The sequence below is a fragment of the Oncorhynchus mykiss genome, chromosome 24 (genome assembly GCF_013265735.2).
Source record: "Oncorhynchus mykiss isolate Arlee chromosome 24, USDA_OmykA_1.1, whole genome shotgun sequence".
In the NCBI taxonomy this organism is placed as follows: Eukaryota; Metazoa; Chordata; class Actinopteri; order Salmoniformes; family Salmonidae; genus Oncorhynchus; species Oncorhynchus mykiss.
The window spans coordinates 16596764-16622725 of record NC_048588.1 but is presented as its reverse complement, the minus strand read 5'-3'; the positions used below and the strand labels follow the sequence as shown (position 1 = coordinate 16622725).

General features: G+C 42.7%; 1 protein-coding gene across 1 annotated transcript; it reads right to left on the bottom strand.

Moving 5' to 3' along the window:
- Nucleotides 1-4436: 4436 nt before the first annotated feature.
- Nucleotides 4437-24944, bottom strand: LOC110503868 (TLC domain-containing protein 2). The gene is made up of 5 exons (XM_021582432.2): nucleotides 24633-24944; nucleotides 24173-24255; nucleotides 19280-19362; nucleotides 5792-5960; nucleotides 4437-4771 (listed from the first exon to the last, which is right to left on the bottom strand). Exons 1-5 carry the CDS (start codon nucleotides 24809-24811, stop codon nucleotides 4530-4532), a joined length of 756 nt encoding a protein of 251 aa, XP_021438107.1. The 5' UTR covers nucleotides 24812-24944; the 3' UTR covers nucleotides 4437-4529.
- Between the last annotated feature and the right edge of the window lie 1018 nt (nucleotides 24945-25962).

Here is a 25962-nt window from a genome sequence, read left to right as displayed (position 1 = left end):
CTCCGGGATGCTGGCCTTCTAGGCAGAGTTGCAAAGATAAAGCCATATCTCAGACTGGTCAATAATAAGAAAAGATTAAGATGGGCAAAAGAACAGACACTGGACAGAGGAACTCTGCCTAGAAGGCCAGCATCCCGGAGTCGCCTCTTCACTGTTGACGTTGAGACTGGTGTTTGCGGGTACTATTTAATGAAGCTGCCAGACCAGAGGTGGCAGAACGGAGTGCTCGGGTTGGGGTGTGGGGTTTGAGCATAGCCTGTAGGTAGGGAGGGGCAGATCCTCTTGCTGCTCCATAGGCAAGTACAATGGTCTTGTAGTTGAGGGACATGGGAGTTCTGATTGGTTCCAAGTTTGGCAAATTTGCCTGAGCAGAGTGTTGAAGTATACTTATGAGAAAATGTGCAAGAACTGAAGGTGCCAACACATTTTTCGGTCATCATAAGAATGTTGTACTCTCATATATTTAACAAAAAATCAGCTCCTCCCTCGATGGGGATCGACCAACTTCACGTTTTTTGGCTTCGCCCCACCACTTATGCAACACTGTAAGGATTGTCGTATCCTTTATTACCAAAGTTACAAAAGACTACAACCATATACAGACACTTACCAACCATCTAGGCCACAATGGTACTTTACAATTATAATGGCAAATAGCAATAACAGTATGTCATTCCTGGTATCATATCATTACAAAACAGCACACAATATAAAGCTCACAAGTTATTGCAAGTACTTCAGATATCACCATCACAACTGAAGGTTAAGCTGCTAGAAAATAAACAAATATAGCACATACATATACGTGAAGTTCATTCAAGAGTCTTTTCGCAAAAAAAGGCAACTTTTGAATGGAAACAAATTACTGTTTTTATAGACAAATCTTCAGCCCTTCTTTGACTCTCTGTTGTTAGGGAGGTCTATTCAAGCAGCTGAAGCAAGCTTGTTAATTATTCTTTGTTAATTAGCTTCATATCAAACATCATTAGTGTCTTTTCATTGTCGATAGCGGTACAGTATAGCAGTGTGCTGCCATTGGTAGGGTCATCTAATTTTGCTATTCTCATCATACTATTCCATCAAGAATTGGTCAAATAGAATTACTGCTTGGATGTAACCAAAACGTGCACCCACATCAGCCCTTGCAGGGTAAGACTGCCCACCCCTGCAATAGTGGATGTATTTAGTCAGAGAGCAAAATAAGCAAAAAGCAAAAAAGAATAAAGTCTCTTTCCAAAAGACCCTCATGGATGTTCTAGACTCAGGGAAACAGGCAGAACACCTCACTGGTTACAGAAACACCACAATGCCCAACAGCTTATACACCACATACTGTAGCTAGCAATCCATATATCTCCAATATAACCAACAATTCTTCTGAAGGTATAAACAATATTTAACCATATTTATACTTTTATTCACCCTTGACAATTAATCCACATTTTTTTAGAGTACAAATAAATTACAAATATAAAAACATTTAATTAAATAAAAACTGGAACAAAACATAGAAATACATCTTGTTATAAAATCTTCAGCGCAATAATACCAAAGTGCCGGAGTGGTGCCACGCTTTCCCATCCCTAACAAACACAGCTGATTAAACTCATTTCATTCTAAACTGAAGATTATGATTAGGTGATTCTAATTATTTTTTTGTATATATATATTTTTTGTTGCCTTTTTCTCCCCAATTTCTTGTACCATCACTGCAACTCCTGTATGGACTCAGGAGAGGCGTGTATCCTCCGAAACAGAACCCAACCAAGCCGCACTGCTTCTTGACACAATGCCCGCTTAACCCGGAAGCCAGTCACACAAATGTGTCGGAAGAAACACCGTACACCTGGCGACTGTGTCAGCATGCATGCGCCCGGCACAGAAGTCGCTAGAGCACAATGGAACAAGGAGATCCCTGCCAGCCAAACCCTCCCCTAGCCCGGACGACGCTGGGTCAATTGTGCACCGCCCCATGGGTCTCCAGGTCGCAGCCAGAGCCTGGACTCAAACCAGGATCTCTAGTGGCACAGCTAGCACTGCAATGCCTTAGACCACTGCGCCACTCAGGAGGCCCATGATTAGGTGATTACTGGAGTCAGGTGTGTTAGCTGGGGGGAAGGTGTGACATCAATCAGGACTGGAGCTCTAGGTTGAAGTTGCCCTTTTAGGCACAAATCCAGGATTAGTTCACCTGTCCCATATCCTTCCTTAGAGACTGTAAGGAACCCAACCCCTGACCTAGATTATGAATCTATGGAGAATGCTGCCTCCTTCAGGCCAAATCTGTAATGACACTTCAATGACCACCACCCCATGTGAGTCATCAGACGCCAGCCTAATGGCCCATGGGCCTGGATGTCATTAGTGATGTCATTAGCTGGTGGGCGTGGGAAGAGCTTTCTCTCTTGGTTGTCAAGGTGAATGTGTGGACCTAGATTTGACAGGTACACTCTAGACTTAAAGAGCAATCTCCAAATGGACTAACATAGCAGCTGTTGCCTCTGTGTGTGTGTGTGTGTGTGTGTGTGTGTGTGTGTGTGTGTGTGTGTGTGTGTGTGTGTGTGTGTGTGTGTGTGTGTGTGTGTGTGTGTGTGAGAGAGAGAGAGAGAGAGAGAGAAACCCAATCTGAAGTCAGCCTTGTTGTTTGGTTAGCAACCAAACAGTTTTGATCAATACCAACATGCCACTTCTATTCTTAATTTGGATGATTTATTATTCTTCTGGTTGAAACATTAAAGACTTCAACAACCGAACAACTAGTCAAGTTCATCAACCTTCAAATAAAAAGGCCAATTTCCTTTTTACCGGTTTGCAATTGGCAACAAGACAGCGGAACCCTTACAACATAGATAGCAAAGCTCGTGTTGGGAACAGATGCAGCTGCTACAGACTTTTGAGGTAGTAAGTGTTTAGTTTATATAAGAATTGGCCAATAAACGTCTTCAATTCTTAGTGCTAGTGTTAATCAGCATGTTTACATCATGTTCAAGAAGACACAGGTTTGGATTCAATAATTCCCTGTAGTATGTATATTTTTATATATATATATTTTCTTTGTCAGTGCTATGGGATTTGCACCTCAACTTGTAAGACATTTCATATGTATAATTTCAAATGTCTTGACTTTTTCCACATTTTGTTAGGTTACAGCCTTATTCTAAAATTGATGAAATTATTTTTTCCCCCTCATTAATCTACACACAATAACTCATAATGATAAAGCAAAAACAGGTTTTTAGAAATGTATTCAAAATGTAAAAAACTGAAAGACACTTTGCTATGAGACTCGAAATTGAGCTCAGGAGCATCCTGTTTCCATTGATCATCCTTGAGATGTTTCTACAACTTTGATGAATTAAATTGATTGGACATGATTTGTAAAGGCACACACCTGTCTATATAAAGGCCCACAGTTGACCTTGCATGTCATAGCAAAAACCAAGCCATGAGGTCCAAGGAATTGTTCGTAGAGCTCCGAGACAGGATTGTGTTGAGGTACAGATCTGGGGGAGAGTACCAAAAATGTTTTCAGCATTGTATGTCCCCAAGAACACAGTGGCCTCCATTATTCTTAAATGGAAGAAGTTTGGAACTACCAAGACTCTTGGTGGCACGTGACAGAATGTTTGGAGTTTGCCAAAAGGCACTTAAAGGACTCTCAGACCATGAAAAACAAGATTCTCTGGTCTGATGAAACAAAGATTGAACACTTTGGCCTCAACGCCAAGCATCACGTCTGGAGGAATCCTGGCACCATCCCTACGGTGAAGCATGGTGGTGGCAGCATCATGCTGTGGGGATGTTTTTCAGCGGCAGGTACTGGGAGACTAGTCAGGATCGAGGGAAAGATGAATGGAGCAAAGTACAGAGAGATCCTTGATGAAAACCTGACAAAGATGAAAACAGGACAAAACCCCTAAGCACACAGGCAAGAGTTGCTTCGGGACAAGTCACTGAATGTCCTTGAGTGGCCCAGCTAAAGCCCAGACTAGAACCCAATCGAACATCTCTGGAGAGATCTGAAAATAGCTGTGCAGCAATGCTCCCCATCCAACCTGACAGAGCTTGAAAAGATCTGCAGAGAAGAATGGGAGAAACTCCCCAAATATAGGTGGGCCAAGCTTGCAGCGTCATACCCAAGAAGACTCGAGGTTGTTATCGCTGCCAAAGGTGCTTCAGCAAAGTGCTGAGTAAAGGGTCTGAATACTTAACGTGAATGTGATATTTCCGGGTTTTTTTTCAAATTAATTTGCAAAAATGACTAAACCTGTTTTGGCTTTGTCATATGGGGTATTGTGTGTAGATTGATAAGGAAAAAATGTAATCCATTTTACAATATGATTGTAACGTATCAAAATGTGTCGAAAGTCAAGGGGTCTGTATACTTTCCGAATGCACTGTAAAACATCAAATGTAATGAATAGTAGAATTGTATATTTTATACATACGTGTATTTTTGGCTATCATTCAATGGACTTGTGTGAATTGTAAATGCCTGTACCCCAAAACAGGAGAGAGATTATCCCACACTACGTCTCCTTCTTTCCCTCTCCTTGCCCTCTACTCTCTTTAACCTCTGTGGGCATGGGTGCACTACTCTTGAGGAAGTCAGACCTCAGCAGGCGGTAGAAGAGGACTATATTCATGGCGGTCATGATGGCAAGCCCTACACTCCCAGCTGTGTAGCTGAACAGGGGGACGTTGTCCCGGTTCAGGACCAGCCAGCGGGTCATCCAGGCCAGGGTGTTGATCCGGAACACCACGTAGGTACCTGGAATCATATGCAGGTTGTTACTTTCAGCACAACGTCTTAGTGCCAAGAACGTATATTTATTAAATTATATGTATTTCTATACTGAACAGAAATATAAACGCAACATTCAACAATTTCAAAGATTTTACTGAGTTACAGTTCATTTGAGGAAATCAGTCAATTTAAATAAATTCATTAGGGCCTAATCTATGGATTCCCCATAACTGTTGGTCACAGATATATTTAAAAAGAAATGGGCCTCACAATCTCGTCATGATGACAGTTATTTCTGTGCATTGAAATTGCCCGCTGGTATTTCTGTGCATTGAAATTGCTATCGATAAAATGCAATTGCGTTCGTTGTCCGTAGCTCATGCCTGCCCATACCATAACCCTACCGGCACCATGGGCACTCTGTTCACATCAGCCAACCACCTGCCCACATGATGCCATACACGTGCTCTGTGGTTGTGAGGCCGGTTGGACGTACTGCCAAATTCTCTAAAACAACGTTGGAGGCGGCTTATGGTAGAGAAACAAACATTAAATTCTCTGGCAACAGCTCTGGTGAACATTCCTGTAGTCAGCATGCCAATTGCATGCTCCCTCAAAACTTGAGACATCTGTGGCATTGTGTTGTGTGACAAAACTGCACATATTAGATTGGTCTTTTAATGTCCTCAGCACAAAGGGTACCTGTGTAATGATCATTATGTTTAATCAGCTTCTTTATATGCCACATTAGTCAGATAGATTATCTTGGCAAAGGAGAAATGCTAACTAATAGGGATGTAAACAAATTTGTACTCAAAATTTCATAAAATATGGGACCAACACTTTACATGTTGCGTTTATATTTTTGTTCAGTGTATCTGTAATTCTGTATGTAATTCTATGGTGCTAACATTTGTATAATCTACTCACAACAGTGACAACAGTTGAAACGTCATGTAAACAAACCCCTTCATGGCAACTCATGATGTGAAGTTATAGATAATGACTGCTTTCATCATTGAAACCTTATGAACATGACAGTACCTAGGTTGACCATGCTGTTGATGCGGTAGAGGTCGCCCGCTGCTAGGCTGGCCATGCGTAAGATCTGGCGCAGGTGGAGGAACACAGAGTTGATCTCAACCAGGAGGGCCACCACAGCAAAGCCAACGTAGCGACCGGTCAGGACAGCGATGCCAAAACAGCTGATCACCTTGGAGGAAGAAGAGTGAGAGAGAGAATGAGAGAAAGTTAGTCACTTAGTGGCAGTGATGTATTCAAGTTCCTAAGTCGAGAGTTTGACTCAAGTCCTAAGTTCCAGCTTTCGAGTCCAAGTCAACTCACGAGTCCTATAACATAACAAAAAAACAACTAACTCTTCTACCCAGAAGTCACATGGTTAACCATCATCTCATGAGGTAGTGGTGGGATGACTGGGATCTCATGACTTAGGTTATGTCTACCACATTAACAACGGTGAAAAACGTACCACATCCTGTGACCATCTCTGTCTGACTCACAACACTACAGCCTTTGTTTTTATGATAAATATTGTATTATTTCCAGGAAAATGTCATAGTTAGATTCTCATAACAAGCTCTTGTTTGTTTTCCCTTTATTTGATACATGGCTCTGAACGTCAAACACTATATAATTACATTGAGGAAGGTCATCATGCTTATCAAACATCTGCAAGGTCATGGTTATGAATTTAAAGTCAGTGAGGTTACAGCATATCAGATAGTCAAAGATTTATATAACTAATGTGAGAAAATGAGTCATAGTGGGCAGAACAAGCAAGGAGGTGGGCAGAGCCAAGCACGAGCTAGTGAGATCTTATTAGCCCGTTCTAGCATACATCTGCATATTTCCGTTAGGGAACGCCTACTCTGTGAAGTGTGCGTATGCAATAACTCAATTCGCCTTTGCACTCCTAAACAACTACATTTTTTACAACTTTGGCAAAGATTAAAGTCTATTAAATGTAGTCCACTCTGTTCTTAACAGATTATAGTTTTAGGAACAGAAAACTGTATTGAGATCAAATGTTTCATCGATGAGAACATTTGCAGAAGGTCGGCCAAAATCCATCTTGTTCCATCTTCTCCCACTGCCGGCCACTGGGCTTCCTCTCACTACCATATTTGGTAGTGAGTAGAAACGCCAAGCAGATGCTTCACACATACATCCTGTGAAATATCTGTCTCATTGTTCTATCTGTGAGTCTTTGGTAACAGGGGGTGATGTTGTAGTAGCGTAACAGAACCAATAGGTGGCCCCCAGTGCCAGGCTACAACAGAGACACTATGAATGTATACGTACTGCTCTGTGATACAACAACTTCAGGGAAATCTTTTGAAAAATATTTTATTAGACTGCAGCTGCCTTTACAAGGTCTGTATTGTATTGTGTGTCAGAGTTTGATCAGTAAATCTCACATCCAACTTAGTTACTGTAGCAGACTGGAGGGCAGATTTATGTTTTCCTAAAATATCCCATTCCGAAAGAACAACACCCTAGTAGTACAATGGCCTCACCCTGTCCACACTGTTACTAACCCTAACCTTCTCCACACTGTCACTACTCTCCATTCAAAGCACTGGATTACTCAGTCTGTCTCCCAAATTTCACCCTATTCCCAATATAGTGCACTACATGCTTGTGCACAAAAGTAGCAAACTACATAGGGAATAGGGTGCCAATTGAAACGCAACCTTAGCCCCCCAGAACTAACTGTAGACCATGTTACATAGCAGTTACTGGCATACCAATGTAGCAATGTAAAGCACAACGGTTCAAACATCCTCAATGGCTTGGTTGTGAGACTGAGCTTAACAATTAGGCAGGACCCAATGGGAGGCTTTAAGTGTGTGAGTGTGTGTGTGTGGCCCCAGGGGTGAGGCTGAAGTCAACGGAGGAGGTGCCGTCCCTAAACTGACAAATGGTCATGTGATATACAGCACCACACACACACTGGGGTCTAGTCTAAAGGTCAGCACATGTAACAGTATAACTTTAGTCCGTCCCCTCGCCCATACCCGGGTTCGAACCAGGGACCCTCTGCACACATCAACAAGTGACGTCACCGATTGAAACGCTATTAGCGCGCACCACCGCTAACTAGCTAGCCATTTCACATCCGTTACACACACACACCGGCTAGTGGCAACCCGCTCAACAGGAATAAAAAGACAGAATGAGACGCTTACATGTAGCAACTCAAGTCCAAGCATGTCTGATTAATAACACCTATTTAGCCAGACTACCAGAAGGCCAGCACTGGCATGAGATACAGTACTATGTCCTATCTTCCCCTTGTTTTCTAATGTAGAGGCCTTAATCACATGCTGCTCTTAGTCAATAAGGTGTGTGTGACTCTCTCCCCAGAGAGAAGCCCCAGGTAAACACCCCAGTCTCTTATATATACACACTCACACTAAACCTCAAGCTGTCTTATCATTCCTCCTGGTCACACACAAACAGACATGTTCTTAGGGACACTCAAAACAGGAACCGTGGAGGTCAAATAATAGCCTTATACAATGCCCTGATAAGAGACCTCATGGCCAGGATTCTGTTTACATACTGTAGTTATCTATCACCTAGCAGCTCTCTCTGTTACGTCTTGTATGGTCTCTCAACGTTGATCCTTGGCACTCACTGTGTAGACTGGTTCTCACTGGCTCTCAGCTGAACATCAAGACAGACACTTGCTGTATGTATTAACAACAACTGCGTGGTTAATTAGAACACACATTTTTGAATCATCTATTTCATAAATACTTTTAGATATTCAGACACCATTTTGGTTACCTATCTGTGATACTCAAATAGTAGAATTTGACCATGGATTACTGGTTGAAATAAACAGCCTGCATACGGCAGGTTGCCTAGTGGTTAGAGCATTGGGCAAGTAATTGAAAGGTTGCTAGATTGAATCCCTGATCTGACAAGGTAAAAATCTGTTGTTCTGCCCTGAAAAGGGCAGTTAACCCACTGTTCCTAGGCCGTCATTGTAAATAAGAATTTGTTCTTAACTGACTTGCCTAGTTAAAAATAATGATTCCTGGGACAATAGACTTATCAGACTCATTGGAGATCCTAGTATGTGTGTTTATGCCTGCTTGTATGTCCATGGCTTCCTTTATGATATTTGAGGAGTGTTGTTAGTGAGCGGGATCTTCAGTAAAGTCACTGATTGTAGTTTCCTCCTTGGTCTTGGGAAGGTAGGGGGTAATCAGAGCCATGTATATAATAACTGACTGTAATCATTGATATAAGTGGGTGAGAAGGCACTCACTCAATAACCCCTTACACAATCTCCACACTATATTACCTTACACAAGCTACACACTATCACCTTACACAAGCTACACACACCCTACTACTATAAAACACGTGATATGAACGGTACATCTCTTATACAGCAGCCAGCCATTTAATAAAGCAGTTGGTGGTTACAAAACCTTTAACCTTACTATGACCCAGCGAATCAGTCAGGGCATCATCTGGAGATGGTAGTCCCAAGCACAGAGTATGTCCCAACTGACCCATCTGAACTCATCCTGAGAGAGACAGGGGGTCATCACTAGGCCCGAGCTCAGGCATGTGGCTCTTTGTGGGGTAGGATTAGGACCAGAGACCATAGCCTGGGTCCTGGCCGGGTCTTGTCAGTCAACCAAATTAAATCAAATCAAACCATGAGATGGGATGAATCCCCAAACCGTGCCTGACTGTGAGCCCCACTGGTTGGGGTTGAAGCTACTGTAATCCCCCCTTCCCTGGATCAACATAGATAAGACAGCCCCCTGGACCATTAGAATGATTCAGCATTAGCAGGCTATCCCCTGCTAAGCCAATGTAAGGCTGGACGTCTAGCTGCTGGTAGCTTATTAACAGTGCCACAGACAGACACATAGTGGATACACACAGGGCCAGGGTGATGAGACTGTTGGCAGGGGACCCAGTCTGTGGGCACGGTGAGGTTAACCTTGTCCCTACAGTATGTCCTGCTGTGTCGTGTTCAGTAGGGTACAACGTAGCAATACGTTTTCAAACGGAAAGCAAAAATCAGCAGTAGAACCCTCGTTTCAAAAGAGTTATCTCGTTTTGTGTATATTGAACAGGTTGGGATAAAGGAGAAAGGGTGAAAACAGTATGTGTGAGTGTGTGTGTGTGTATTTCCTCAACCACAGTAAAGAATGGCAGATAAAGGACAGATAAGAGCCAAGATAGCCGATATTGTTCAGGAAGAGCCAAGGTGACACACAGCAGTGGCAGACCTACGAAGGCGGAGGATAAAAACAAAGGTGGCATAGATACTCAATTTGTAGGAATAATATAGAATGGGCTTTGGTGTAGAAAAGCCTTTAGATGCAACTTCCTCCTGCTAAGATTTGTAGGGTCATGGCAAAGATGGCAGACAAAGATAAAGCAGCAGAGAAACCAAAATGTCAGACAGGTGTGAATGGAACAACAGAGTCAGCTCATCCTCTCTCTGAGCGGTAGAGACACACCTGGAACCAAACCTGTTCCCCTGGTCACAGATGAATTGAAACATCTCGACAAAAAAAGGCTTCCAGAGTGAATGTTGGCAGCCTGAGCAGCCTGTTCTGCAGGATAATCAGAATGATGAAATGAAGACACGCTACACGCTACACACACACACCACTACCATCTAGAAGGTGGAGACAGTACAGGTGCATTAAAGCATGTACCGAGAGACTGATAAGCAGCTTCCATCTCTAGGCCATCAGACTGTTAAACAGTCATCACTAGCCAGCCTCTGCCCAGTACCCTTCCCTACACCTTTGACACGGTCACTAGCTGGCTACCACCAGGTATTCTACATTCTCACCGTAGAGACTGCTGCCCTTTAAAAAAAACATTTTAAAAATGGAATCACGATCACTTTAATAATGTTTACATAACTTTTTACCCACTTTATATGTATATACTGTACTTTAGTCATGGCCAATTCTATTTAACTACTGCTGTACATACCTTTTCTATTCATACACTGTCCATACTGTCTATATCAGGGGTCGGCAACAGGAGGCCCAAAACCGGCTGCGAGTGACTGTATTTGTAAAAAATAAAAAAGTTTAGTTTTTGGTCACAAAAGACTAAATTATCAGCTGAAATGTAGTTTTATTTAGTAAATCTGTTTCCAATTATTTCCGCAAATAAAAATGTAAGGTATGAAAATATTGTTTGAAAAATAATAAATCTCTTTTTGGGGCTTAGTTGTGGTCAATTTTCTGGGCTTAAATTATCATTTTCCGGCCCCCAGACCATTTGCTCGGACATAAAAATGTCCCGCGGCTGAATCTAGTTGCCTAACTCAGGTCTATACATACCATACCATTTACATACATATATTTGTTTATATCCGGACTTTGATTTTGCTCATTCTGATATGTCTTCATTTCTTGTATTTATTTATTTTTACTTTTGGATTATATATGTGTATTGTTGTTGTATTGCGAGATATTGCTGCTTTGTTGGAGCTATAGAGATAAGCATTCCGCTGCACCTGCGATAACATCTGCAAAACTGTGTACGCGACTAATACATTTGGATTTTATTTGACGAGCACCCCCCCCCCCCCCACACCAAATCTTAATGTGTCTCATCACAGCATCAAAGGTGAAGGTAAACAGCCTTTGTGATGGCCACTCCTCAGGGCAGTGCAGTATGGGTAATGTAAACATGGGGACAGGGACCAGGCAGCCAGGTAGTGTCACTGCATCCCACAAATTCCTCACAGGGCCTAAATATAACAGGAAGGCATAAACAACACTCAGACCCTAACTCCCTGTACAATATACTATCACGCATATGCACACAAACTTCACACACACTCAATAAGCATGCCAAACCCAAAATGGGGTATTACGTGTTTGATGCTTTTGTGATTTTATCACAAGCTTAATGATTAAAGAGAGTGGGTTGAGTGGGATGACATCAGAGGGTGGGTTGTCTAATATAGTGGCCTCTGACTATGAAGAACATAGCAACAGCAGGAGTTCTGTGTCATCTCGACTAGTCATGATTCTAAGAATCAAAACGGTAACAGGTATTCCTAACAAAATGTTTTTTATGAGGAAAAACCCACACAAAGCTATAACTGTAAAGTTGGGTTGCACAACCAGTCTGGTAAGCTCACACACACAACCCTGTAACCACCACTGCATTCAACACACCCCACCCTCGCCGCCCCCCCATAGGCTGGTCGGTCCCAGAGAGCAGTTTACTGACTAATAACGCCACGCTCCATAGCGACCATCACACTCAAACATTTACACTGATAGCAACGTGTCAATACTGGACTCGAGTAAGGGAAGTGAAAATGGGCTTGGCAAGTCTATGGTAAGGAACTAATGGGAAAGCCTTTGGAAGATGTCCTGTCTTGTATAAAGCAGGGCCAGGGTGTGGTTCAGGAGAGGAAGTTTTATGTACAGAACGGGAGTGTAGCGAGGGGTCAAAGTCTACACGTAAAAGATACGTGTATGAACCATCATGTTCACACATATATACATTCTGTCATGCCCTGACCATAGAGAGCCCTCGGGGTTCTCTATGGTGTAATAGGTCAGGGCGTGACTAGGGGGGTTTCTAGGTATTATATTTCTATGTTGGTGTGTGTATGGTTCCCAATTGGAGGCAGCTGATAATCGTTACCTCTAATTGGGGCCCATACTTAGTGTGTCCTTTTCCCCACCTGCTATGGGGGATATTGTTTTGTGTGCGGCGTATTGCACGATTGTTATATCTTTGTTGTTTGGGAAGTTTCACTATTGTTAAAATGTGGAACTCTACTCACGCTGCGCCTTGGTCTAATTATTCACACGACGGTCGTGACACATACACACAAGCTTACATAAACACACACATCCACATCACATAAAATAACACACATCCGCAGTAGTAGATACTAGGATGACGCTTCTAGTGCTGACCAGGGTCAATGTCACAAGACTAAAGTGAAACAGAGGACCATAGATTTAGGAAAACCCAAAACATTATGTGTATGGTGTGTATCCATGGTTAGTAATGGTAAAAGAAAAACAAAGTTTGTCAAGGCATATGTTTAGAGGTTGCTGTGACATTCATAATCAAGTCACTAGTCCTCACTAGTGGTTGCCAGGCAATAGGTGTGGAAGTGTCAATTGGTTTTGGTGTGTTTTTGCAGTGACTCACCTCACTATTTCTCACCTAACTGTTTCTTCTAGATGTTGATTAGTACAGAAGCTACTTTAAAAACAATGTACCTACACTATTCAGTGACCCCTTGGCTGTAAATGTACACTACTAGCAGTGAAACAATGCACTTAATCCTATGGATACCTGTGCATTACGTTTTGAGCAAATGAAAATGTTTCCATAACTACCCAGCATACAGTTTATGCTGTGTTATCCAAACAAGTGTAAGTGAGCTAAATATAGGAATTCCCTTAAACACGTTGGAATCTGGGATATCTTTTGAGTACATCTTCTCCTCCCAAGACTACACACATTCCATAGTTGCTGGAAAACCCCAGACGTGCATGCTTTGGAATTCCCAGGTATCCTTCTAGCTGGCAGCTAAGTCAGGGAGGGATCTCTCTCGGTGGGGGACACACACAAAACAAATAGAGACCGTTCCTCCTCAAGTCAGTAAAGACCAACTCCCTCATTCTCCTCCCCCTGAGCCTGACTCTACGGTTTCTAAACGCGGCAGATTCCTCGAAGAACCGCATTCCTGGTTGCCATGTCAACGTCTCACAACAGTCGCTCTGTTTAAGCACATCTGGATTTCCTGCCCAACCTTTGGAACTGAAGGTGTTGTCATGACAATGAGGGGACCGTGGGGACAATGTGGGGGTTTTCTGACAATGTGGACACTTCATAACAATGTAGGGACATCATGACTTCGCAGGGACTTTTTCTCTAGGGGACGTTGTTGGCATTGTTATTGTCAGGCCCTAGCCACAAGAAATATGTTTCTGTCCAATACCAGCGTACAACAACATGTTTACAGTTCACTGTTGAGTTATTAGAATTCCAAGAAAATGTATTTACTTGCATTTTTGAGAACTTTACTCATCTGTCCTGCATGTTTTATGGTTGACTGGTTTATAGTTAAGTGAGTGGTTCAATCTATGTATGGATGTTGGATGAGAGGGGCCTTAGATAGGATGGTATCATTGGGTGAGTGGTTTACTGTATAGAACAACACTGAGGAATGGAAAGCTGTCTTGAGTGGGTGGATTCGTGGGGGATGGCGTGATGTTTTGACTGTGTGGGTGTAGGGGATATGGGGGCGGACAGTTGAGTGTGTGTGAGAGGGGGTTAATGTGTGTGAGAGGGGGTTCATGTGGAGACCAGATGTCTCCTGTCTGGAAACACACCAGGTGCTCTTTGGAGTGTTTCCCTGCTCCGCAAAACACACCAAGAGTCTCCTGCCAATAATCTATAGACACGTTCTCTCCCTCACCCTGCGTTCCTACCCTTCACACTCAATCTCACTCTCTCACTCTCCATTATCCTTCTCTATTGTACTACACAGTAGGTGGGTGGATGCTTGGTAGAATGGCAGCCCAACTCAAAACTGGTGTTCTCACTTTGGCTATTGTAAGTTCGAATAACATTCATGCAGGAACAGGGCTAAAACACCACATGAGGTTATAGCTCATAGCTCTATGTTTAGGCGACATGTTGAAAGAGATGAGAATTGCGCAAAAATAAACAGCAAGCTGTATTCCTTCTGGCTCCTCAACCCACAGAATAGAACCTTGGCCAAAATGGGAGTGTCTGTGTGGAGCACATGAAGTTCTTTGGAATATTTATTTTGCAAATACATTCAGCAGCCTGCTATACAAATGAAATTGCTCCTGCTGGCATTGCTTCTTCAAGTCCAGGGACATTAAAGTGGTTTGTGAAAAGCAAACCACAATTTAACAAACAAAACAAACCACATTACGGAAATGTATGTTAAGGAATTTATTTAGCAAATTCGATATTAAAACTCAACATGCTGTTTTGCTTTTAGAGTACACATAAGAGAGAGCAGGGGGTTGAGAATGTTCAAAAATATTGGAATGACGAAGCAGAACGCATGGCATGTACCACAGCTTTGGCGGCTGCTGTACTGTGGCCATATTAAACTGCGAGTCAGTGGAATCTGACAGAACGAGGGGACATGGAGAAAGACTGGTCTGCAGGAGTAGGACTATCAGGGTCTGTAGATGTCACGTCCTGACCTTAGTTCCTTTTTTATGTCTCTGTTTTAGTTTGGTCAGGGCAAGAGTTGGGGTGGGCATTCTATGTGTTGTTCTATGTTTTTGTATTTCTGTGTTGGGCCTGGTATGGTTCCCAATCAGAGGCAGCTGTTTATCATTGTATCTGATTGAGAACCATACTTAGGCAGCCTGTTTTCCCACTATGATTTGTGGGTAGTTGTTTTCTGTGTCTGTGTTTTACCATACAGAACCATACAGAACCACAACCCGACCAAGCAGCGTGGTAACCAGGAGCAGAGGGTTCTGGACTCCTGGACATGGGAGGAGATATTGGACGGTAAGGGACCCTGGGCACAGGCTGGGGAATATCGCCGCCCCAAGGAAGAACTGGAGGCAGCGAAAGCTGAGCGGCTGCGATATGAGGTAAGGCAGCGCAACAGGCACGAGAGGCAGCCCCAAAAAATGTTTTGGGGGGGGCACACGGGGAGATTGGCAGAGTCAGGCGATAGACCTGAGCTAACTCCCTGTGCTTATCGGGAGAGGCGTTGTACTGGTCAGGCACCGTGTTATGTGGTGAAGCGCACAGTGTCGCCAGTACGCGCTCATAGCCCGGTGCGCTATAGGCCAGCCCCCCGCAAGTGCCATGTGAGAGTGGGCATCCAGCCAGGGCGTATTGTGCCGGCCCAGCATGTTTGGTCTCCGGTACGCCGTTTTTGCCCAGGGTATCCTGCGCCGGCTCTGCGTGCTGTGTCTCCGGGGCGCTGGGAGGGTGCAGTGCGTCCTATGTTGTTCTATGTTTTTGTATTTCTGTGTTTGGCCTGGTATGGTTCCCAATCAGAGGCAGCTGTTTACAATCAGAGGCAGCTGTTTATCGTTGTCTCTGATTGAGAACAATACTTAGGCAGTCTGTTTTCCCACTATGATTTGTGGGTAGTTATTTTCTGTTTTGTGTTTATTGCACCTTGCAGAACTGTTCGTTTGTCGTGTTGTTGTTTTTTGTTCAAGTATTCGTATTTATTAAAAGTATTATGAATACTTACCACGCTGCACCTTGGTCCTCTTCTCCTTCTCCTGATGACAATCGTTACAGTAGAGAAGAAGCTTGGGGGAGAGAAAATGAGAGGACAGGAGAGGAAAGGAGGAGAAGAGAAGCTGGCAGGCATGACATTCCATAAGCGTCACACCACAGTGACACAACCACAGCCACCGGTGACGTCCAAATACGGCCATGCGGAAGTTCTTGTAGAACACGGAGTCTCCAAGTTAGGCCTAAGTCATGGATCCAATCGCATGACATTCTCACAGGGAGCAAGTAGAAACTTCCAGCTTCTCCAATACTGCCTGCTTATATCAATCATCACTGTAGTCAACTGAACAGAGTTCTATTCATATCTTTAGGCTGGTGTTTTATGACCCTTCAAGTGGAGAATAGACTAAGCATGGAGATGGGGTGAGAGAACCTGAGGGAGGATCAAGGAGGGTAGACTGGGTTCCCAATATGGCAGCAGTCGTAGACAGGGCACATACAGAATGTAAGGGAATGGATAACATAGTAAATCTCAAAGATGGAACACAGCAGTAAATGTCAGTTAGAGGGTAGCGCATGACACTCGCTTCCCTTCCAGCCCTAAGCACTACTAATAAGCAAACTCAATTATGCGTAACGAGACAGGGATGAGGGAAATGGCAAACACACTGTGGAAACCTTCAAAAACATCTGACAGTGAGAGAACATTTGAACTGAGAGCGTAGCTATAGAGAGTTCAATTATAAAAGCAACTTGAGTCAAATGACATCTTCCCTGCTGATCTACATATCTTAAATGAACTGTATTAGATGCAATGCCACTTTCAAAATGCTTTTTTCATTAACATCTGCAGCAGTTCTCTAGCATCTACTCACCCTCGTTCATAGCAACCTTAATATTTCCAAATATCACGGCCAACTGGGGTAGCACACGAGGAGGAGAGGGGTAGTGTTTTATGGTAAATTATTCCTTGTTTTTCCATGAACCCAGTCGAGGGCAGTAGCAGCTCCAAAAATGTTACTGAAACTACAGGAGAAAAACCCCTAGAAACAAAAAGCGTCCCTGACAACTTCTACAGTTCTGAAAATGCAAATCTAGTGTTTGTCAGAATCTGTCCATTTCGTTCTGTTTCCAGACACTTATAAAGCCCTTATATCTTCTGTTATGAATCTTCATTTAGCTTTTTCATACATATTTTACAGTATCTTCTCAGTCAGATCTGATTTGGGCAGTGCTGTGTTGTTACAGGTGCCCTATTTCTGCCACAGACAGTTTCTCAAAGGAAAGGAAGGGTCAGTGGTTGTTTGGCTATACTGTGTTGCTCTGTGTAAAACTGCCAGTGGTGTACCCATATGTCATTGTAAGAGAACACCCGCCTTTCTTACCCAGCAAGCTCCACTTAAAGTGGAAAAAATCCCCAAGTTTCCATGGAACGTTTGCCAGCTTATCCACCCCCAGTTATTAAGACTGGGTCATGTTCACTAGACATGAAATGGTAGAAAACGGGCTGAAACTGGGAAGTAGCCTTCTATCTGAACTTGTCCAATAAGAAACCTCCATTGCACATCGTTTTGACCCATTTTGCTACGATTTGCCCTGATGAATACGAACCCTGGTCGACGACTACTGGAACTACTACTACAGATTTTCCTTGTTACCTCTTTAGGGACGTTCCTTAGCTTGAGTCTTTAGTGTTGTTAAGTCTGCATTTCAGAGAAACCCCTCTACTGGATTACAAAGTGAGTGACTGACTGTAACCAACATTACTTTCAGAGGATGGGACGGGGTATGCCAAACTAAGGTGGTTTTTGCCGCAAACCATAGAAATAGTCAACAAGGCAATAGCAAAGACCAACAAAATGCTCCATTGAGATCTCAGATTCAGAAAGAGAGTTTCTCTCCCTTTACTTCTCCCCAAAATCACAAAACAATGTTCTTATTTATCATTACTGCCAGGCCCAGACCCCAGCAGTAAACACCAGATGGAAGGAGGAAAAGAGAGAGATACTGAGACACACACTTATAGAGGCTCACACATATAAACAGGCATGTGCCCATATACATTGGCTCAATTTCAGACGGGTATACACAAACATTAAGTATATAAGTAAGAAATCTATGAGATAGGCAGACAGAAACCGACACAACAAAATCCTTGAAAGGCAGGTGCAAACCTACACAAATCATCTTCTATCCACTCATCTAAAAATGTACATCAACATCCCAAACAGGTCCTTAAAAAAAAGTCTTCAACAGCTCAGCATTGCCATGGAAATGGCATTTTACACCTCAATGGTTAAGGTTAGGATGGGGAGATGGAAAAACTGATCCTAGATCTGTTGCCAACAGGCAACTTTATTCCCTGAGGTAAAGCCTGGAGCAGCATTCTACAAAGATGAGACATCCATTCTCAAGGGAATGAGAACAAGACCATCAGGTCTTTCTCAAGAACACTGGTAAACAATGAACACTTTTCTCAAAGGACAATGATGAATAATGAGCGTTTCTTTTCACCAGGTGCTCTCATTTGAGACCTATTACGTCGTACTGGAGCTGTCTAGCTTTGATGGGAAAGAGAATGATAATGAGGGGTAGTTCCTAGCTACTGTGACCGATGGGGTTAGAACTCTGATTTTCTGAGGGACAGAAGAGCACATTAGCCTGCTAAGCTAAAGTCTAGGCATTGACTTAGGGAGCCAATGCAACTCATCAGGTCTCTGGCAAATGTACTCGTCATGCGAGTGTGGTTGCCCACAGACCTCTGTTACACTGGAGTGCCTGGGGGTTGACATCCTCAAGGGGATGTCTGACAGGTCAGGAGCCTGATGAGGAATGCTAGCTGGACAAGGTTAACAGGCAGGTTCTGATACGTCTTCATTTCTTGTTCTTCTTTTTATTTGTGATTATGTGATTATTGTTATTGTATTGCTGTATATTGCTGCGTTGTTGGAGCTAAGAGAGATAAGCATTTTGCTGTACCTGTGATGCCATCTGCAAAACTGTGCAAGAAACCAATAAAATGTGATTTGGTCTGTGCTGTATGCTAACAGGGGCCAATGACTGTGGTAGTTTTATGTGTAAAATGTGTGTGCACTGTTTCAGTATTCTCTGGTGTTAGCTAGATAATAAGGTTGAGACAAGAGATTCTAGGCTAGGTTTCACCTAACCGCTGATACATGATCAAGGTTATGGTGAGTGAGGTAAGGTAACCTGATCCTAGATCTGTGGTTGTACACAACGTGTACCTCAAACCTCCTAGAGGCTACCAGGAGGACCACTTACCACTGTGTGATGGAATAGGAGCTCCCATGACAGGATCATCTTCTGGTTGAGCACCATATCAAGGAAGTCATAGATGAAGTAACCTGTTGAACAAAATATAGAAAAGGCATATTCTAGCTTAGAACCAAAACAAAGAAATGGAGATCGATTGAACAAAGGCTTTTTCAGTAGAGGACCATTTGGCTTATCAAGTATATTTAGTGGGGACCCCTCTTGACAGTCGCTTCCATGACGAAACCAAGGATGGTAACCAAGATGTCAGTTAGAGAACGCTATTTAATCAGTCCTCCGCTATGGGTGTAACCATGGAGACAGACTTTCAGAATGGTGTAAAAAGAATGAAGAGTTAAAGATAGTCTGGCGTGTGTGTGTGCGTGCGTGCGCGCGCGCGTGTGTGTGTAGGGGAGGAGGTCCTCCTCTAGGGCAGACTAGAATTAACCCCAGTCTGCGTTCCTACTACATATTCCATTTGACATCACCAAAAAGCTGCTGTAAATATAGTGATGAGATGTGCACCTTGAGAGTATCCTCAGTTGCTACAGTATATGACAAACACACGCTGAAGAAACAACTGATGTTTACTTTACAGGCTCTCTTATCATTATGACACTGACAGTGTTTCATAAGGATTCATTGATTCTGTCTCTCTCTGCCCCTCTCTCCCTCTGTGTCTCTCTCTTTCCCCCTTTCTCCCTCTCTCTCCCCCTGCCCCTGTCCTTCTGCCCCAGTCTCTCACCTGTCTAACACCACACGTGGCTGAAAAAGTTGTATTTTTTGAGTAGTGTTTAAATACGACAGCAGCATAGCTCTATATGTTGTCACAATGGGAACTGGAGCCAAACTCTTCCGTTCTGTGGGTTTTGGGCAGTGACCGTCCAACGACATGGCGATCAAACACAACTTGTCTTTATACTGGCTGACAGCCAAACCCTGGAATGTTTGGTTCTTGAGATGGTAACTAATAATACAGAAGTCTACTGAAATAGTTATTATCGGAAAATATTGTGACCGATCACGGATTCTCAAAACAAAAATATTTTTGAATGAAAAGAACGACACACCCAATAGGAGAGGGGCACTTCATGAGTGTCATGTTTGGTGTCTAACATTGCGTTTACCTTTGGTCAGCCTGGGAGGGTACCTAATGTAACTGTTCTGCATTCCAAAATGTCAACACCGTTGTCTTGGACCTGACAACATCAACTTGGCCCACAAACAGAGTCCCAGGCTAGTGTTTGTTTGGTCAATCAGAGCAAAAGAAAAAATAAAAAATTATGTCAATATGTCCTCTGAACATATCGTGGGGTTTTCACTATGTGGCCAAACTGCCATGTTGAAATTGCCTATAGTGAAAATACTTTCTCTTTCCGGCTTTGCATTGTGGCCTGATAGAGACGACCATACTATAGGCTCAGTGTCATGGTCACGCCACATTGTTGTAGGCAGGGCCCAGAGGACGTACCTTCCTCACCCTGACTCCCTTCTCTGTTACATATGGCATTTGACCCGGGCAGGCTGCTGTGGCATAAATCAACAGCCTTCTTCTCAGGCGCTACAGCCCATTCTAGGGTCACGTGATCTATGGGGGTAGGTCCGGAGCGGTGCTTGGGACGAAGCAACATAATGCCCCTCCATTGATTCTAGAACTCTGGCAAAACTAACAACACTGGCAGGCAGCATTCGGGGGTGGGTGGGATTCTCTGGGAGAATGCTAACAAGCCTTGGAATTCTAAGGGAGCCCTTGTTGGAGCCCTTGTTAGCAAGGCACATATCCAATAAATTAGCAGTTTATAGCGTGGCATGCAGTCATTTAAATGGGCTCATGCCATTGGGGGAAACAATACACTAGCCAATTAGTCAAAGTCAAAATAGAGGAAGTTATATTTAAAGGAGCTGTACTGAAGGGGTTTACTCTAAGCTTGGTGTAAAGATTGTGTCCATCTAGCCGAGACTTCTAAAAATGTGAAAGCTATGGTCTGGTGTTTGACTTGTGCTGCAGGCTTAATTCTCATTCTACAGAGCAATTTTAGCTGTCAGACACATGAAGCGTGTTGGGGAGATTGGGGGAGAGATCAGTGGAAGGGTATAGGCTGCCTGACACACACAAAAAGTGTTGTTCGAAATCACCTGAGAGATAGACATTGTCAGGTAGCATGTCAGGGTAGCCTAGTGGTTAGAGCATTGGACTAGTAACTGGAAGGTTGCAAGTTCAAATCCCTGAGCTGACAAGGTACAAATCTGTCATTCTGCCCCTGAACAGGCAGTTAACCTGCTGTCATTGAAAATAAGAATTTGTATTTTAAATGACTTGCCTAGTTAAAAAAAAATGTCAGTCCAGTGTATCCATCCACACAATTTGATAGTTGCCTTATAATGGTCCTCACAGATCATTGTGACAGTTAACCATACAAACAGTAGAAAATGGCCATATGAATGCATCAGTAACCACGAGTGACAGTTAAGAAACAATTTAGCCACAATTAAGGGAGTCCAGCTTTTCAGTGAATTGGTGTGGCATAACATGTCCATCTATAGAGGATATACATGTCGTGGAAGGTGGTGTGTGTTCCACATCGCAGTGCCTCTGTTGTTGATGGTCTAATCTGTTGATCCAGCCAGCTTCACCAAGCATAGTGTGTCATAGTGCTGATATCGGATCAGGTCCCCCCTCTCTATATAATATTATTCATTATAATCTAGATTAAGGATAAACTGATACGAGACCAGCACCCCTACTTTGAGACTTTATGAATACAGGGCATGGTGTTGCAGGTTAGAATATAGGCAAAAACATTTCTGTTTTTTTTCCCTCATTGTGTCACATTACAAACATGAGTTTGTAGAGTCTGGGTCCCACACTGCTTCAAAACAAATCAAATGGTATTAGTCACATGCACCGAATACAACAGGTGAAGGTAGACATTACAGTGAACTGCTTACATACAAGCCCCTAACCAACAACGCAGTTTCAAAAATATACGAATAACAATAAGAAATAAAAGTAACAAGTAATCAAAGAGCAGCAGTAAAATAACAATAGCGAGAGTATATACAGGGGGTACCGGTACAGAGTCAATGTGCGGGGACACCGGTTAGTCAAGGTAATTGAGGTAATATGTACTACTAGGTAAAGTTATTAAAGTGACTATGCATAGATAATAACAGATAGTAGCAGTGGTGTAAAAGAGGGGGTGGGGTTGCAAATAGTCTGGGTAGCCAGCATACCGCCGGCAGACCTCTCTCTCTTTCTCTGGGGCTAGAGTTAAGTTTCTCTTCATTTTTATTTATTTTTAAAATATTAATATCACAGTAGACGCCTAAGCCTATAGGCCTATGCATCCCTTACGATGATGCATTTAGTTCTCAAATCTCTGACAGCTGAACCGTGAGGGTGACAATTGTTGCTTTAGGAAAGTAATAACCCACAAGGAAACACAAGGAATAGTGTTTTTGTAAGTTGTTATAGGCTGTTTTTAACGACATGTAAATGTGGCTTATTTGGCTAATGTCCCTCATTTAGGGCTCCTGAGCCTCAGTGAGGCGTCACTGCAGTAGCTGGTTTGAATTCAGACTGCGTCACGTCCGGCCGATATTGGGAGTCCCATAGAGCGGCGCACAATGGGCCCATCGACATCTGGGTTTGGCCCGGGGTAGGCCATCATTGTAATTAATAATTTATTCTTAACTGACTTGCCTAGTTAAATAAAAATATATGTATATATTGATTGTGATGGCTGCGTGGGTGGGCATCCTAATAGGTTATGAACCCAGTGCATATGGATGACCGGTAAATTTGTCCGGCGACGAATCTTCTTAACGGAAACCCTGATATATAGTATAGGCTACAGTAGGGTACAAAATAAACTGTCCAGTAACTGACTCAATTATGAAGATGAAGCATAGGCTACTCACCGGTGATGGCTGATGTGCTTGTGCCAATATCTCAAGATAAGCTACTTTGAAAATCAGTGCTGTTCGCTCAGAATCGCTCAAAAGTTGAGAAATAAAGTTAACTTCTACAGACAGATTAGTATTCTCTTTTCACCCGTAGGCATTTGCTTTCCAAACGGTAGGGCCACGTTTTTCTCGTGAATGTATTTTGAAATTTGTGAAATGCTTACTGGCAGCCGTAACCAACCACAGAAATATAATTAATAGATGGCAGTTCCCACTCAAGTCAGGACTGACAGAAATTGCTAGTGTAGCCATGAGTTTAACAGTCAAAGTTCCAAAATCCTTATATGGGTTATATCAATTTGTATTTATTATGGTTCCCCATTAGCTGCTATAAAAATAAATAGAGTCGCACACTCTATAAGTAAACTCCCCATTAGCTGCTGCCAGCTACTCTTCCTGGGGTCCACATTAAGGCACATCACACAATTAACAAACACTTTTCTTAATAAAAGTACATCAAATAACATAATTAACCCACTACATATTTACAACAAAATGTATAATACCACCATATAACAATATCAAAATATACGTGTGTGTATAGTGTGTGTGCTAGCGTGTGTTTGTCTCAATCAGAGACAAACACTCCGTTGGCCACAACGGAAAAAGCTGTTATATATTTGGAGGGTGTATTGGTCAAATTGCAGCCTTCCCAACTGTACGTGCCTGTGATAAAACTTAATCGACTGCTATTTTTTAGAAGCTATTGACCCTCTGTAGCTAAATTAAGCTCTCTGGTGTAGTATTTTGAATAATTTGATTCGTGTCTGTTTAAACACTAGTAATATCATTTTGGGGGAAATTATTTGTTAGAACCTAATTTTGGCAAAATTATTTTAAATTATCAGGGGGAGCTGCAGCACCTCCAGCACACCTACTTCCTGTGGCTATGTGTGGAAAGCTTCCCTTTACCTCTGCCCATCCACACACACTCACCGATTGATACAGAAACCAACGCATGCGAGAACACAGAATGGGTTCCTATCAAATCTTCCGCCATCTGTGGGTGTACGAAAAAACTGTAGGGGAAGAATAGACAAATTAAGTTGCGATAATAAGCAGAAAGCAATTAAAATGGATATTTTATTCAAAACAATTATTGGGAGAGAAGTTGACATAATTAGAATAGTGAAAATATGTGTTGGCTAGATAAAAGTAGAATCTGAAGCATTTTATATGACCATAGATTCATTGATTTAACATTTCACAATTCAGTCCAGAACAAAACATTGTCCACATTATTCCGTTACCTTATCCGACAAAAATCAACATATAAAAATCTATTATAAAACCTATTATATCAGTTACTAGTCTGTAACGTATAAGCTTTCAGTAGGCTAATTGAAAACAATGTGTCTTTACATTTTAAGCATCATGGCAGTGGAAAACGACTCACCACAGTACAGCCCATATCCCAGTTATCAGACTGTGTGTCAAAGATGTGCATACATTTCTCCATTTCCAGGCGTTTCTGCACGCAGACTCGGGTATAGGGAGTTTACTGACACCACAATTGACAAGTTTAAAAAATCCAATAGAGCCACCCGCCGTCAAAAGCACTGAATTCAACTCCATGGCCACGACCAACTCCTGTCTGTGTCTTTCTCCACTTGAAGAATTCAACGTCTGAAAATTCGCGCGCTGAAGTTGTTAAAGATCTGACGCGCTCGCTCTCTCTGCTCGGGACTGATATTTACGCTGTCAACGCGGGTGCAGCTACACTCACTGAAGTGTGCGTCATGAATTTATCGCCCCGCCTCTGTTCATTCATAAAGCGTTATGGGAATCGTTTTTTTCCTGAAACGTACCAGACAAAATAGACGCAGGTTGATTTTTGTGTTGAAAAGGGCGACTTCTTGTGGTCATGGTAGATATTAGGCCACGCAATTGATTTTGTAACTCCTATATATGGTATGTGTGGTTATTGCATACATGACCGCTAATTAGGCTACTACTGCACAATACATCTTGTGTAGTAGTTATAATTACTCCCTCATCCATATTGACTCCTTATTTTCCTAATCTATTAGGCATAATCCTCCGTAAATTACATTTATTTGGAATTTACATGTATGGTTGTGCATGGACTGATAGGCTTAAAATCCAGTAGGCTACAATATTGGGCTATGACAGGATTTCCCAAACTCGGTCCTTGGGCCCATACTGGGTGCAACCAACTCTGGTTATTTGAATCATCGCTGTAGTGCTGAGGAGGTGTGGGGTATGACTGTATGGATTATATAGTTATGTTATTTCCCTTGGATAAAACGAGTTCAGCTTGGTTTGGCTCTTGGTGCTGCTGTGGGTAGAAAAGGTCTCCGACGTCTCGGGACCATCAGCGCCGTGACAGACTGGGATGCACGCGCGAACGACTCTTTGGTTAAAAAATAAAAGAGCCGATCAACGGTATTGTACAGTCTGATACGTTCAATGTTTCATTTTCTCGGGACTAGTGCATTGCCTGGCAGGACAACAGGTGAGCAAAGTTTGTTATTTAGAAAATGAATGGCCTGTTCTGGGAAACTATGTTCGCAATTTTGACAGTGCACGCAATCTCATCGCCATCGGATGGAAAACACAAAAGTGCTTGGAGAGAATGGTTCCCCATTTGACAGCATTTGCTTTTAATGTAAAAAAATAATGGCTTCTTTAATCCATCCTCTTTGCATTATCTTATTTGTGGGAAAAAAATACAGAGATAACCTTCCTTTTACATTTTCCCTGCG